At 53.9% G+C, this 13,001-nt stretch overlaps 1 protein-coding gene across 15 annotated transcripts in view; it reads right to left on the bottom strand.

Annotated features, from left to right (window-relative positions):
- BIN1 (bridging integrator 1) overlaps positions 1-8,377 on the bottom strand; it is a 60,561-nt gene extending 52,184 nt beyond the window's left edge. For 4 of the 15 annotated variants that reach the window (XM_007964629.3, XM_007964631.3, XM_007964634.3 and 1 more), the window contains exon 1: positions 7,412-7,853. In XM_007964629.3, the coding sequence (XP_007962820.1) occupies positions 7,412-7,495 (84 nt within the window). In that variant the 5' untranslated portion in view covers positions 7,496-7,853. Of the gene's footprint in view, positions 1-7,411; positions 7,857-8,352 lie in introns of those variants that run through there. The other 11 variants (XM_007964632.3, XM_007964636.3, XM_007964637.3 and 8 more) reach the window with 8 other exon arrangements.
- Between the last annotated feature and the right edge of the window lie 4,624 nt (positions 8,378-13,001).

Raw genomic sequence — 13,001 nt, 5'->3', positions numbered from 1 at the left:
ATGACCATCATCTCATTAAAGAAATACTGTAGCAATAACAGAAACAAAATTAGAGGGATGTAAGCTTTATTTTTACTTACTTATTTATTTATTTTTTGAGACAGAGTCTCACTCTGTTGCCAGGCTAGAGTGCAGTGGCAGGCGCAGTCTCAGCTCACTGCAACCTCCGCCTCCCAGGTTCAAGCAATTCTCCTGCCTCAGCCTCCCAAGTAGCTGGGATTACAGGCACACGCCACTACACCCAGCTAATTTTTGTATTTTTAGTAGAGACGGGGGTTCACCATGTTGGCCAGGATGGTCTCGATCCGTTGACCTCGTGATCCGCCCGCCTTAACCTCCAAAAGTGCTGGGATTATAGGCATGAGCCACCACATCCGGCCTTTTTTTTTTTTTTTTTTTTTGAGACGGAGGTCTCGCTCTGTTACCCAGGTTGGAGTGCAGCAGCACGATCTCGGCTCATTGCAATCTCTGCCTCGTGGGTTCAAGCAATCCTACTGCCTCATTCTCCTGAGTAGCTGGGATAACAAGCGCCGCCACCACGCCCAGCTAATTTTTGTTTCGTATTTTTAGTAGAGACGGGGTTTCACCATGTTGGCCAGCGCTGGTCTAGAAGTGCTGACCTCAGGGGATCCACCCGTCTTGGCCTCCCAAAGTGCTGGGATTACAGGCATGAGCCACCGCGCCCAGCCAAGGGTGTTCTTTTAGGCTGGAATAAACTGGAGACAGCTTTTACTATGTTTTCCCACACAGCGCAGGGTCCTGTCTGTCCTCATTTGCGTGCATGAACCCCCATCTCTGGACTTGTACCTAGAAACCCCAGGTGTTCCCATCACCCCAGAGTCTACCACACACTCCAAAGTGTAAGCCTAGACCCCAGGTGGAGCTGGGGGGCTGCAGGGGCCCCAAATCTTGTTAAATAGGGGATGGTCTTGGGGATCAAAGTCTGTCACAAGGACGCCCCTTCACCATTAGGGCTTTACGCCGGGAGCTCGCTGGACGCCTCCATCTCATTTGCTTGTCTCCAAGGCCTTGCCCCAGGCCAGACTCCGCTACTGATCCTACTGACCACAAGGGAGGAGGAAGCCCCGACGGCCCATTGGAGAGTCACACAACCACTCCAGCCTCAGTTTCTTCCTTTGTGGATGGGACGGATAACACTCTCACCCGTCCAAAGTGATGACGGCATGCAGCCGGCATGCAGGAAACAATGCCATTATGTTTAAGTTAATATTTGACAAAGGCTTCCCTGGGGCAGGAAGAGCCTGCCTTTCTCTCCTCAGCTCCCCAACCCTGACCCCTGGCAGCCCTTGGCAGGTCCACAATCCTGCGGCCTCTCAGAAGCCCGGGTGCTGGCCTCTTCCACAGCACAAACACAGCCGTAGGCCGAGTCCCTCCAGTGGTCTCCACAGGAGCAGAACCTGGAGCCCCACCTTCCATTTCACTTTCACCGCAGTCCCAGTGACGGAGATCATGACCCCTGTTTCAGATGAGGAAACTGGGATTCCAAGAATTCAGTGAGACTTGCCCAAGGGTAGGAATGTGCGGGGAAAGACTCAAACTTAGCTGTCTAGAGCCAGCGTGCTTTCTACCGCACCCACAGTTGCCGCCTGGCATGAGACTCTTCCAAGTGGCCCTCCGCAGCAAAGGCCATCTTTGGCGCCCTCCTCCCATCCTTCAGCGGCCCCTCCTGCCTCCCCCATCCTCCATCCTGGGCAGGAGCCCCTGCCCACCTGCCGTGCACAAACACCCAGCGAGGTTGCACATCTGCCCTCTTAATCCTAAAAGGAGGCTTGCCAAAGAGGCAGCTTTAGGAAAACACAACAAACCAAGGTGGCATCCCACAGGAAGCCGTCCTCCCGTGGGTGCCCCTCACCTGAGACAGGAGCTGCCCACCTGCCTCTCTCCACCCGATCTTCCTGCTGTGTGAGCGCCCACAGTCACGTCCACACCTGAATCCTCAGCCCAGCACAGGCTTCCCACACGGGACACACGTAGGAAGTCCTGAGGGCAGGTGAGTCCCTGCCTCACCACCCCTCTATGCACCTGCCACCATACTTGGTGGTTTCTTCACCATCTCCCCTGGTGAGAATGTCAGCTCCAGGAGAGCAGGGGCTTGGTTCTGTTGACCCCTGGGTCCCCGCTCCCTAGAACAGTGCCCAGTATATGGTGGTGCTCAATATTTGTTGCATGAATAAAGGAATGAATACACAAACTTCATCATATGCCAATGGTGAAAAGTTAAGCCCAGAGACAGGAAAAAGAACTTACAGTTTATGGTGGGAGTAGTCAAGATTCACTGTAACGCTCTCTGAGTCCCAAGCCCAAACCCTCCACCCCCGTACACACCACCCACACACACGCGTGCACGTACACACTCACTGCCCCGGGTCTGTGAACATCATAAGCCTGATCAGCTCCAGGCTCAGGAGGGATTAGCTGTCTATAGAGGCCTGTAATGGACACTCCGGGGACCGGGGCTGGGAAGTGGGGCCATGCGGGGAGAGGGCGCCTCATGTGGACTCAAGGTACTGCTCTGCCACACAGCTGGCATTCAACAAGCACTTGCTATGCCCCAAGCACCTGCCTAGGGCTTTACTTTCCACAACACATGTGTGAAGAGGAACCATTCTTATCCCCTATTTGATACACGAAGAAACAGGGCTCAAGAAGGGTCCGCAGCACGTCAGGGAAGCCGAGAGCCCGTGCACGCTCTGCTGTTCCCTATAGAGATATGAGGACAGAGGGCCTACCTCCAACGGTAGGACTCGGGGATTCTGGAACCTCAGGGACAGTCACACAGCTTGTCAGGGACCAGCTGGGCCAGACGCTGAGTTCGGGGGCAAGGACCTGGTCAGAGGCCAGTGAGAAGGGAGCTCCAATGTGGTGATCTTGAAGAAGGGGCGGAGAGTTCAAACCTCAGCTTCTCCGAGAATCCTTGGGATCCACAGAGCTTCCTGGCCTCCACAACTTCATGAAATCTGGAGGGAATCTACCACCCAGGCACCCCTTCTCTTCAGAGAGCTGGCATCCTCAATGCCCTCACCCCTTTCTCCACACCTTGGACCATGCCTGCGCCTCCTGGAATGCCTTCTCCTTCCCCACGCCCCAGGCAGCCTACCAAGCTCCCTTCTCTGTCTTCCTGGACAAGCAGCCTGTGCCCGACTTGGTCCCTGCATGAGCCAGAAGGCTGTACTCAGGCCATCCACGGCCCCTGGGGGATTGGGGAAGTCTAGGAGCCATGCTTCCAACCTCCCATGCCCAAACGCCTTTACCGAATACCCAAGAGCCCCCACATACCCTGGCCCACCCACAGAAGATGCCCAGCTCAGAAGCCTTCCCTGCAGGGTGAGATGAACCATCTACGTAAGTAACACGGGTCCAGGGGAAGCTGAGACTGGAGAGATGCAGGAAGGGCCTGAGCAAGTTCAGAGGGAAGAGGCCTGGAGCAGGGAGGAACAGACAGAGACAGAGACAAAGACAGGACAGCAGCTGGCAGGGAAGAACCTCAGACATTCAAGGACAGAAGGACAGAGATGGGCCCCAAGATGGACAGAGAAGGGAATGTGGGTAGAGGGGGGCAGCTTTGTGCTAGGGCCTGGGAAGGGGGGGGACCCCTGCAAAGTCAGTGGCCAAGGTAGGGAGACCAGGGCTTCTGGGTGGGCTCCCAGTGCCATCACTGGGGGCCTGGGTGACTTGGGCAGGTGGCTGGGCCTGCCTATGTCCCCATTGTCCTTTCTGTTACAGGGACCATGCACCCACTCTCAGGTGTAGCATTGCTGCTTCTAAGGTTGCTGCAAAGATAAGGCTTGGTGTACAGGCCTGGCTCCTCCGGAGGAGGCTAAGGTGGCTACTGCATGAGGAGACCTTAACCACGCAGCTGAGCATAGTGCAATCCGTGGCCATGCGTCAAGGCTGTAGGAATCGCCACCACTGCACCTTCCTTTGGTGAGCCTCTTCTCATCTTGTCAGCGCTGTGCTGTGCACTGACAACCCTGGGCCCTCCCTCCTCCCAGCTGGCCCTCCCCACTGTCCAGCCTGCACCCCTCCAGCATGCTCAGGGCCTGCAGGGAGGGAGGGACAGCATGCACACTCCCACCCTGCCAGAGCCTTCCTCCTGTGCTCACTGTCAGCCCAGCGCGGCCAGAGCAAGGCCCAGCTCCGTCAGGCTCGCTCCATGAGGACTCCCAAGCCATGCGCCTTCAGGGGCCAGCAGGCCAGATCCCCACCCCCTCGGCTGTCCTTCTCCGCAGCCGCCCCATCCCCCGAGGGGCCCAGCCTGCCAACCTCTAATCCTCACCGTCATCTGACCCAGGCTCCACCCTGCATTGGCTTTGCCTAGCCACCCTTCTGAGGCCCAAAAATGGACACAATCATTTATAGAGGGTTCGACAAGCCAAACGCAATGGGAAGATGACCTCACGGTGCCCACAGGCTCGAGATCCCAGCACACACAGTGCACCCCAGGCATTCCGGGGGCAGCGGCTGGGGGGCCAGGAGCAATGGTGCCATGCTGGCAGGTCCGGGCAACCCTTCCAATTTATTCTCATGCCCTCCTCACACCAAGGCCACAGGCCATGGGACCTTCAAGAAAAAGCTCCAGGCAGGCCAGAGCCACATGCACCCTGCCTGAGACAGCATCGGGGGCTCAGCCCAGGACAAGGCAGTGGGCCTGTGTCCAGGCAGGATTTGATGAATGAGTGACGGCAGAGAACAAACAACACAAATCAATCCACCATCAGCCTGCGTCCGGCCCAAATCCCTTGTTCAAAAACGTTCACTAAGCACCCACTGGGGCCAGTTAACATCCTCGATGCACACACCTGGAGGTGTGCCCTGCCCTGCCCTCAGGGAGCAGCCAGACCAGTGGTGGAGGAAAGAGGGTCAACAGGTAACAACAGTCAAAAAAGAGCTGGCTTGGGACCCTAGGGCCCAGGGTACAAGAGTGCAGGCTGCCCTTGACCACACTGTCACCCTCACAGTCTGGCTGTTTGGGCTGGAAGTGGATGCGGGAAGGCTGGGGGAGAAGGGTGGATGAAAGATACCGGGCATTCTTCCTACACCAGGACGCCAGGACTCGCCCGGCCTCCCAGCACAGCTCCTGCCATCCTTGCTCAGGAAACGCCTTCCTGTGGCCACAGGGAAACGAATTGCCCATGACCCACTGATTTCACTAAGGCAAGGTAGGTGTAGTGGTGGGACTGCCTGTAAGAGACTAGGATTCCAGTTGCATTGACAGTGGGAGTTCGATGCCGCACTGATCACCACCCGAAGACACTGAGGATGACCCTTCCACGATGGCACAGACTCTCCAGGAAGGCACACAGCAGAGGCTGCTGTGGGTTGAGCAGGGCCTGCATCCCAAAGCGAGGCAAAGGCTACCTTCAGAGACCTGGCCGGGATGCCTGTCGTGATGGTCACACTGCCTTGGTTTCTGATGGGGGGGAGGGTCCCTAACTAGTCTCCAGCAGGCAGAGAGCAGCTGGAACACTAAACAGCTCCAGTCTCAGGAAGCCCGGTATGGGCAAGGTCAGCTGTTGGCCAAGTCCAGCATGCATAGCTGACCAACTGTCAGCCAACTGCCCGTGGCCACAGAACAGGGGCTCAAGCGAGAGAGATGGTGGCTCAGGGGCTCAGTGATACATCACCACCTCCTTGGAGGAGACACAGCCCATGCCTACTGCCCTGAGAATGACATCAAAGATGCCGCTGCAGAGAAAAGACAACCAGGGCAAAGGGGACACACCAAGAGCCTCGGGGAGCCAGGAAGGAGTGGGACACCAGTGGGATGGGGGCAGGGAACGCATCTCAGCTAACCAAGCTTCCCATTCATCTCCCTGGCCCTTTAGGGAAGGAAACAGGCTCTGGCCCAGGGCTGCCTGCTTCAGGCACCCAGATGGATTACCCAGTCATGGCAGCGGGGAGCAGGGGTGGCTGCATCTGTGCTGCCACGGCCAACCCCCCCACCCCACAACCTGAAGTCTTCCCAGCCCCCAGCCAGCTATTCCTGGGGCTTTAATCCCTCCTCCTCCTCCTCCTCCTCCTCCTCCTGCTCCCCTGGGGTGGGGGGTGGGGGAGCTGGGTCTGGGCAGATCTGGAGCTTAGCTGAGGGCCCTTCCTTTAATGAACACCCACCCACCTCCTCAGCCAGGAAACACAGGGATGAGCAGCACGGCTCTGAGGGAGGTATGGGGAAGCTCTAGGCGCCCCCCTCTCCCCCCTCCCCCAGCAATCACGTGGTTGCATCCTTAGGGAGCCCGCGGGTCTCAGAAGCAAAAGTCATTGTTTATAAACAGCCACCAGGCCTGGCAGGGGAAGGCCGGCCTGTCCCTGCGCCTCCACCCGGCGGCAGCGGTCGCGAGGCGGGTGGGAGAGGTGGCAGGCCTGGCCGCGGGGCACTGGGGGGCCACCCTGGCAGAAACCCAGATTCTGCAATCTCAGATTTCGGAGTCGGAGTCGGCAGGGGAAGTGGCGTCAGCAGCTGGCGTGATCCAATTCAATAAACCAGAGGTGGCTTACGATAGACAGCTGACCGGGTGCCCACTCCCACCTCTCAATCCCTGCATTTCCTGCACGCTCCGGGCACCCTGGGAGGCCCCGGCTCCATCCCCCACTCCAGCTCTCCGCGACGAGGGGTCGGGTTTCCTGTGGCGCCTTCCACGCCCCTCCTCTAGGCCAGCTCCCCACCCGGCGGTGGGCTCCCAAAGCCAGTGCCCCCACCCGCTCCCCGGCCGCCGGAAACGCTAAGCCCCTGCTGGGGCGAGGGCACCTCCTTGCGGGGTGCACAGCCCCGGGCTCCCGGTGGGGCCAGGCTGGGCGGGAGCTTCCAGGCCGCAGGCACCTCTCGGGAAAGGAAACCCCATCCCTCCTTCGGCCCGCGGAGAACGAAAGTGGAGAAGCAGTGGGAAAGAGGGAACTGCGGGTGCCGGTTCCAGAAGCAGCCTTGGGAGTCCGGGGGAACAGTGGCCCCGCGGGTGGAGAGACAAACTCCCTCTCGCCCCAGCGCCGGCCCCGCCTGGGTTGCCTGCATGGGCCTGGAGGGCGGGGGGTCACCACCTGGCCTCCCAGCCTCCCGGCCCTTGGCCTCCAATGCGGGTTAGCCTGGAGCGCGCGCCTGAGAAGATCCTGGAGCAGGGCCGGCCACTGCTGTGCAGCCGAGCCACGAAGGTGCAAAGCGAGGCCCTGTCCTGCCCCGGCCAGGTGTGGGGAGACAGGACGCAAACCGAAGAGGGCACCCAGAGCGCCGGGGGACGCAACCTGGGGACCCCGAAGCCCCTCGAAAGCGCTCCTCTGGAGGTGACAGCGTCAGATCCCGGCGGAGGACCAGGCCCCAGGGTCGGAGGGTAGGGGGACAGGTGGCCGAGACTGCGCGGCGGCTGGGACTCCGCGGCGGCTGGGGCTCCGGCTCGCTCACCTTCTCCTGCGCGCGGGTGAGCTTCTTCTGCACATTGCTGGCGATCTTTCCCGCCGTCACCCCTTTACTGCCCATCTCTGCCATCGCGGCGCAGGCCTCGCCCGGTGGCAGGGGCCGATCTCGCGCGGGGAGATCTTGCGCGCCGCGCTCCCAGCCCCCAGCCCCGGCCGCGCGTCCAGACCAGCTGCAGCTCCACGCCGCGCACCCGACAGCGGAGCCAACTGACGGAGGCGGAGCGTGCGCCTGGCCGGCGAGCGAGCCAGCGAGCCAGCAAGCGACGCGGGGACAGAAGGAGGGAGAGGGGAGGGGCCGGGCCTCGGGCCGCGGTCGGCGCCCCCCGCCCGCCCCCTCCGGACAAGAAGCTGCCTTTTTAAAGGGCCACTCCGGGCGCCGGCACCGCCAGGTCCGCGAGGAGGGAGGGGCGCGCGCGGCGCTGGGGCTGCGGCGAGCGGGACTCCCCTGACGCTCCAGCGACACCGCCCCGGGGCGGGGACTAATCCGCGGGCTCGGCGTCTCGGTCTTCCCCGCAAGCAGTAACCTTCTGCAACCCAGGAAAGGAGACTAGGTGGAGGAGAGCGAGTGCTTTCGAAATCAAAGAGAAAGTGCGGCCATGGGGGTGCGGCCCTGAACAGAGGAGCCACGGCTGCTAGGAGAGCGCGCCCCGAGCCCCCTCCCTTTCCAGGGGCTCACCGCCCGCCGGGTGCTCGACGCTCCGCCTCCTCCCGGCCTTAGCTGCTCGGGTTTTCGCCCGGATCCCCTAGGCGCCTCCGGGACCTCTCCACGTCTTTGCCTCTGGCGCCTAGCCCAGTACCAATCGGTGCTCGGTCTTCCCGTTCGCTAACAATTTATTATAATAACAACAACCTAGCATTACTGAGCGCTCACTGTGTACTAAGGGACTTGACAGGCATTGTTTCATTCGGTCTCCGTGCTATTCCCACCTTACAACTAAGGCGCCGGGATCAGGGAACGAGATCTCTGCCTCTACCACCCAGTTGCTCCACCACTATACGCCGAGTCGTCTCCTACGCCCAGCAGGAAGGAATGATTAATGATCATTGTTCCTGGAGAAGATAAGGTTATTGCTAGCCAGCTTTGCCAGTAGACCAGTGACGCTTGTTTTAAGTTAATAAATACGTGTTGAGTCTGCTGATACCCACCTCCTATTCAGCCCTAAAACATGTCAGGGGCTACAGCACTTTGCTGCCCCTGGAAATTTCTCAAGAACTGTTGGTTGAGTTGAGCAGAAAGGCTGGTCCCGCTGAAGAGGCCTAGAGGTGCCTGGTGCACACACAGAAGCCAGGGCGAGGGCCTGCAGGACCCCCAGCAGTCAGAGGAGCAGAGCTGGCCAGGGTTGGAGGTCCCTGAGAGGCTTCCTGGAGGAACAGGAAGGGCTCTTGCAGACCAAAAAACAAGCACTTTGTACAAATGGAAAACCGAGTCCCAGGAATGAGAGGTTCAGCCTGGGTTCACACAGGCCATTCCCTCTTCCCTGGAAGGCCCTCCTGCTCTTTCTCTGGCTACTCGGGGTTCTTCCACCACAGCTCAGTGCTGCCTCATGGCCCAGTATGTTCATCTGTCCTCCTCCGGGCCTATTATCATGATATCCCTCGGTATCCCCCAGGGAACTGGTTCCGGCACATCCGTGGATGCTAAAATCCAGGGATGCTCAAGTCCCTCGTATGAATTGACACAGTATCTGCATATAGCCTACACAAATCCTCCAAGATACCTTAAATTGTCTCTAGATTCTTGTAGTGGCTAATACAATTTAAATGTTATGTAAATAGTTGTTAACGCTTTTTTGTTTGCTTGTTTGTTTGTTTGTTTGTTTGTTTTGAGATGGAGTCTCTCTCTGTCGCCAGGCTGGAGTGCAGTGGTTGGATCTGGGCTCACTGCAACCTCCCCCTCCCGGGTTCAAGTGATTCTCCTGCCTCAGCCTTCCAAGTAGCTGGGACTACAGGCAGGCGCCACCACGCTCAGCTAATTTTTGTCTTTTTGGTAGAGACAGAGTTTCATCATGTTGGCCAAGATGATCTCCATCTCCTGATCTCGTGATCTACCGGCCTCAGCCTCCCAAAGTGTTGGGATTACAGGCATGAGCCACCGCGCCCGGTCTTGTTTTTTATTTATGTTGTTTTATTGTTGTGTTCTTACTTTTTATTGTATTTTTCCAAATATTTTCAATCCACAGTGGGTTGGATCCATGGATGCCCGACCCGCTGATATAGAGGGCGACTGTATTCCTATTCTGCAGGAAGACAGACTGAGGTGCCCCTGATGTAGGTCACACAGACAGCAAATGATAAGCAGAGATTCTGCATCAAGGCTTCCTGAGCCAAAACCCTCAAAAGCACCAAGCGCTGCATGAGTGAAAAGCATCTGTCAAAATTATTATAAACTCATGCCCAATTCGTGAGTCACAAAAGCAAAACCTACACAGTCTGGGCTTCTAAAGCAGCTTCCTCCTAAAAGCTCAACATGCTTTCAGCTCATGATCTCCTTCCTCCTCATTTTCTGTTGGTCGTTTCTCTAACCATTCTCTAAAAGCGATTTCTTCCAACACTCCTGTGAGGAAAGGAGGAAATGAGCAAAGTCAAATTGTGTTACAGTCAGCCCCCAGGGAACAGCGGGAGCTTCTGCTTCACTGGACTCTGGTGTTTCAAAATATCGCTTGACAGAAAAATTGGAAGCAACGGAAGTGTTCATCAGTGGGATGGGGTCAGCTGTGACAGCACAGCCACAGGAGGGGCCATTAGGGAATCATTTAAAACAACCGTTACCGAGACTATGTAGCAACAAGAAAATAATGCTTAGGGCATAATTATGAAGGAAAAGAAAAGATAGGAAATTGTACTTGCAACCACATTAAAATACATTAAAAGCTCATGATCAATGTCTTGAAAGAACAATGCGTAAAGGAAGTAAATGTGTTAGGGTCCAGGCATTAAGGCTGACGTCTTTCTCCCTTAATTTCCTAAATATTCTATAATATGACATAATGCCTTGCCTGTAATCCCAGCACTTTGGGAGGCCAAGGCAGGTGGATCACTAGAGGTTGGGAGTTCGAGACCAGCCTGACCAACACGGAGAAACCCCATCTCTACTAAAAATACAAAATTAGCCAGGTGTGGTGGCGCATGCCTGTAATCCCAGCTACTTGGAAGGCTGAGGCAGGAGAATCGCTTGAACCCGGGAGGCAGAGGTTGCAGTGAGCCAAGATCGTGCCATCACACTCCAGCCTGGGCGACAAAAGCAAAACTCTGTCTCAAAAAAAAAAAAAAAAAAATCACAGCTCTGTTTTTTTAGAAGTGGTTCTTTATCAGATTGCTAGATTAGAAAGACATTTCTAAACACAAAAGCAGTGGAGAATATATTGAAATTTTAAAATACTTGCTTTGAGGTACATAAAAATTAAAATTCTTGAACTTCAAAAAATACCATAAAAACATAGGATAAAAGTTTGGGAGGAAATGATCTAAAAATGTTAGTACAAGTTCAAGGGGTAGAATGTAGATGCTTTTTACTTTTTTCTGTATAATTTTCTATGGCGTGTTTTTTTTCTTTTTTTTTTTTTACCATGAGAGCCCGTTATTTTAATTACCAGGAAAAGGGTTATTCCCATTATGAAAATAAGTTTGCCATAAAAATTAAACTGTAAGAAACTAGGGAAAAAATTTTTGACAATAAAGTAGAACTCTTACAAACTTAGAAGAAAAACATTAAGACCCCAATATATAATGGGCAATTTATAAAATTGGATATTCAAATAATTAATAAATAAGTTTTCGAAGATCAGACTTACCAGGAAAAAAAGAAAGGTTCATTAAATCAGTGAAATACCATTTCTGATTTCACTTTCATCAAATCAACAAATTATTTTTTAAATTATGTTACTTAATAAAACCATAGAAGCAGAAACTCCCACATTCTACTTCTGAGAGTGTAAACAGATAACAGAATGTCTAGAAAGCAGGCTTGTAATAGAATAAGAATAACCAAAATATCTATATTCTTCCACCCTATAATTCCAAGTCTATGATATAATTCAAAAATTTGGCAAAGCTTTCGCCACACAGATGTTCATCCTATTGTTTATAACAATGCAAAACTGAACACATCTAAATATTACCACCCGAATGCCGAATGATTAACTAAACTATGGTATGGCCATGGATGAAATGTTTACCAAAAGAATATGTTCTTGAAATTTTTCATCATAGGAAATGTGATGTTCACAGGATAATACAGTTTGTTAAATAATATAAACAGTATCGTACCAGCCACTATCCAAAACGTGATTGGTATCTCCGGATGGAGCAATTCCGGGTGGGTTTTTTTTTCTCCAACTTCTTTTTCTTTTTCTTTTCCAAACTTTGTACAAGTACTCTTTTTGTCATCAGAAAGAATTGCTATTAAAAATACAAATTGAAATGAGGACAATGTCCCCTGGGGCAATAGTTGGGAAGCCTCAGTGTGGCAGAATAGAAAGATAAAGCACAGAGGCAGAGGGTGTGTGCTGTGCATCTAAATGGTGAGAGCTGGAGAAGCCATGTTTCTGTGTTTGTTTGCTTGTTTGTTTTAAATAGACTCTATTTTTTATTTTTTATTTATTTATTTTTTTGGGGGACGAAGTCTCGCTCTTGTCCCCCAGGCTGGAGTGCAATGGCTTGATCTCGGCTCACTGCAACCTCCGCCTCCCGGGTTCACATCATTCTCCTGCCTCAGCCACCCGAGTAGCTGGCATTACAGGTGCCCGCCACCACACCCAGCTAATTTTTGTATTTTTAGTAGAGATGGGGTTTCACCATGTTGGCCAGGCTTTTAGAACACTTTTAGGTTCACAGCAAAAGTGAGCAGAAGGTACAGCAGATTTTCCATAACCTTTGCCCGACACATGCACAACCCCCCTCACTATCAACATCCCCCAGCACAGTGGGACATTTGTGGCAACTGAGGCACCTCCGTTGATGCATCATCATCCTCCATAGTTCATAGCTGATGTGAGAACTCACTCTTGGCTTGTACGTTCTATGGGTCTGGGCAAGTGTACAATGGTACGTGTCTACTATTATAGTATCACATAGAATAGTTTCACTGCCCTAAGAATCCTTTGTACTTTGCCTGTTCATCCCTCCCTCCACCCCGCGGCCCCTGGCAACCGCTGATCTTTTTCCTGTCTCCATAGTTTAGCCTTTTCTAGAATGCCACATCATTGGAACCATACAGTTTGTAGCCGTTTTCAGACTGGCTTCTTTCACTTAGCAATGTGCATCTAAGTTTCCTCCATATCTCTTCACGGCTTGATCATTTCCTTTGGCGCTGAGTAACGTTCCATTTTCTGGATGCACCACACTTTATTTACCCGCTCACCTACTGCAGAACATCTTGGTTGCTTCTGAGTTCGGGCCATTATGAATAAAGCTGCTATAAACATCCATGTGCAGGTTTTTGTGTGGACATAAGTACTTGACTCCTTAGGGTAAATATCAAGAAGCATGATGGCTGAATCGTATGGTTAAGAGTGTGTTTAGTTCTGTAAGGAACTGTCAAATTGTCTTTCAAAGTGGCTGGGCCGTTTTGCCTTCTC

This window comes from Chlorocebus sabaeus, chromosome 10, assembly GCF_047675955.1.
Source record: "Chlorocebus sabaeus isolate Y175 chromosome 10, mChlSab1.0.hap1, whole genome shotgun sequence".
In the NCBI taxonomy this organism is placed as follows: domain Eukaryota; kingdom Metazoa; phylum Chordata; class Mammalia; order Primates; family Cercopithecidae; genus Chlorocebus; species Chlorocebus sabaeus.
Note: the sequence above shows the minus strand (reverse complement) of the source record. Positions and strands in the feature narration are given on the sequence as shown.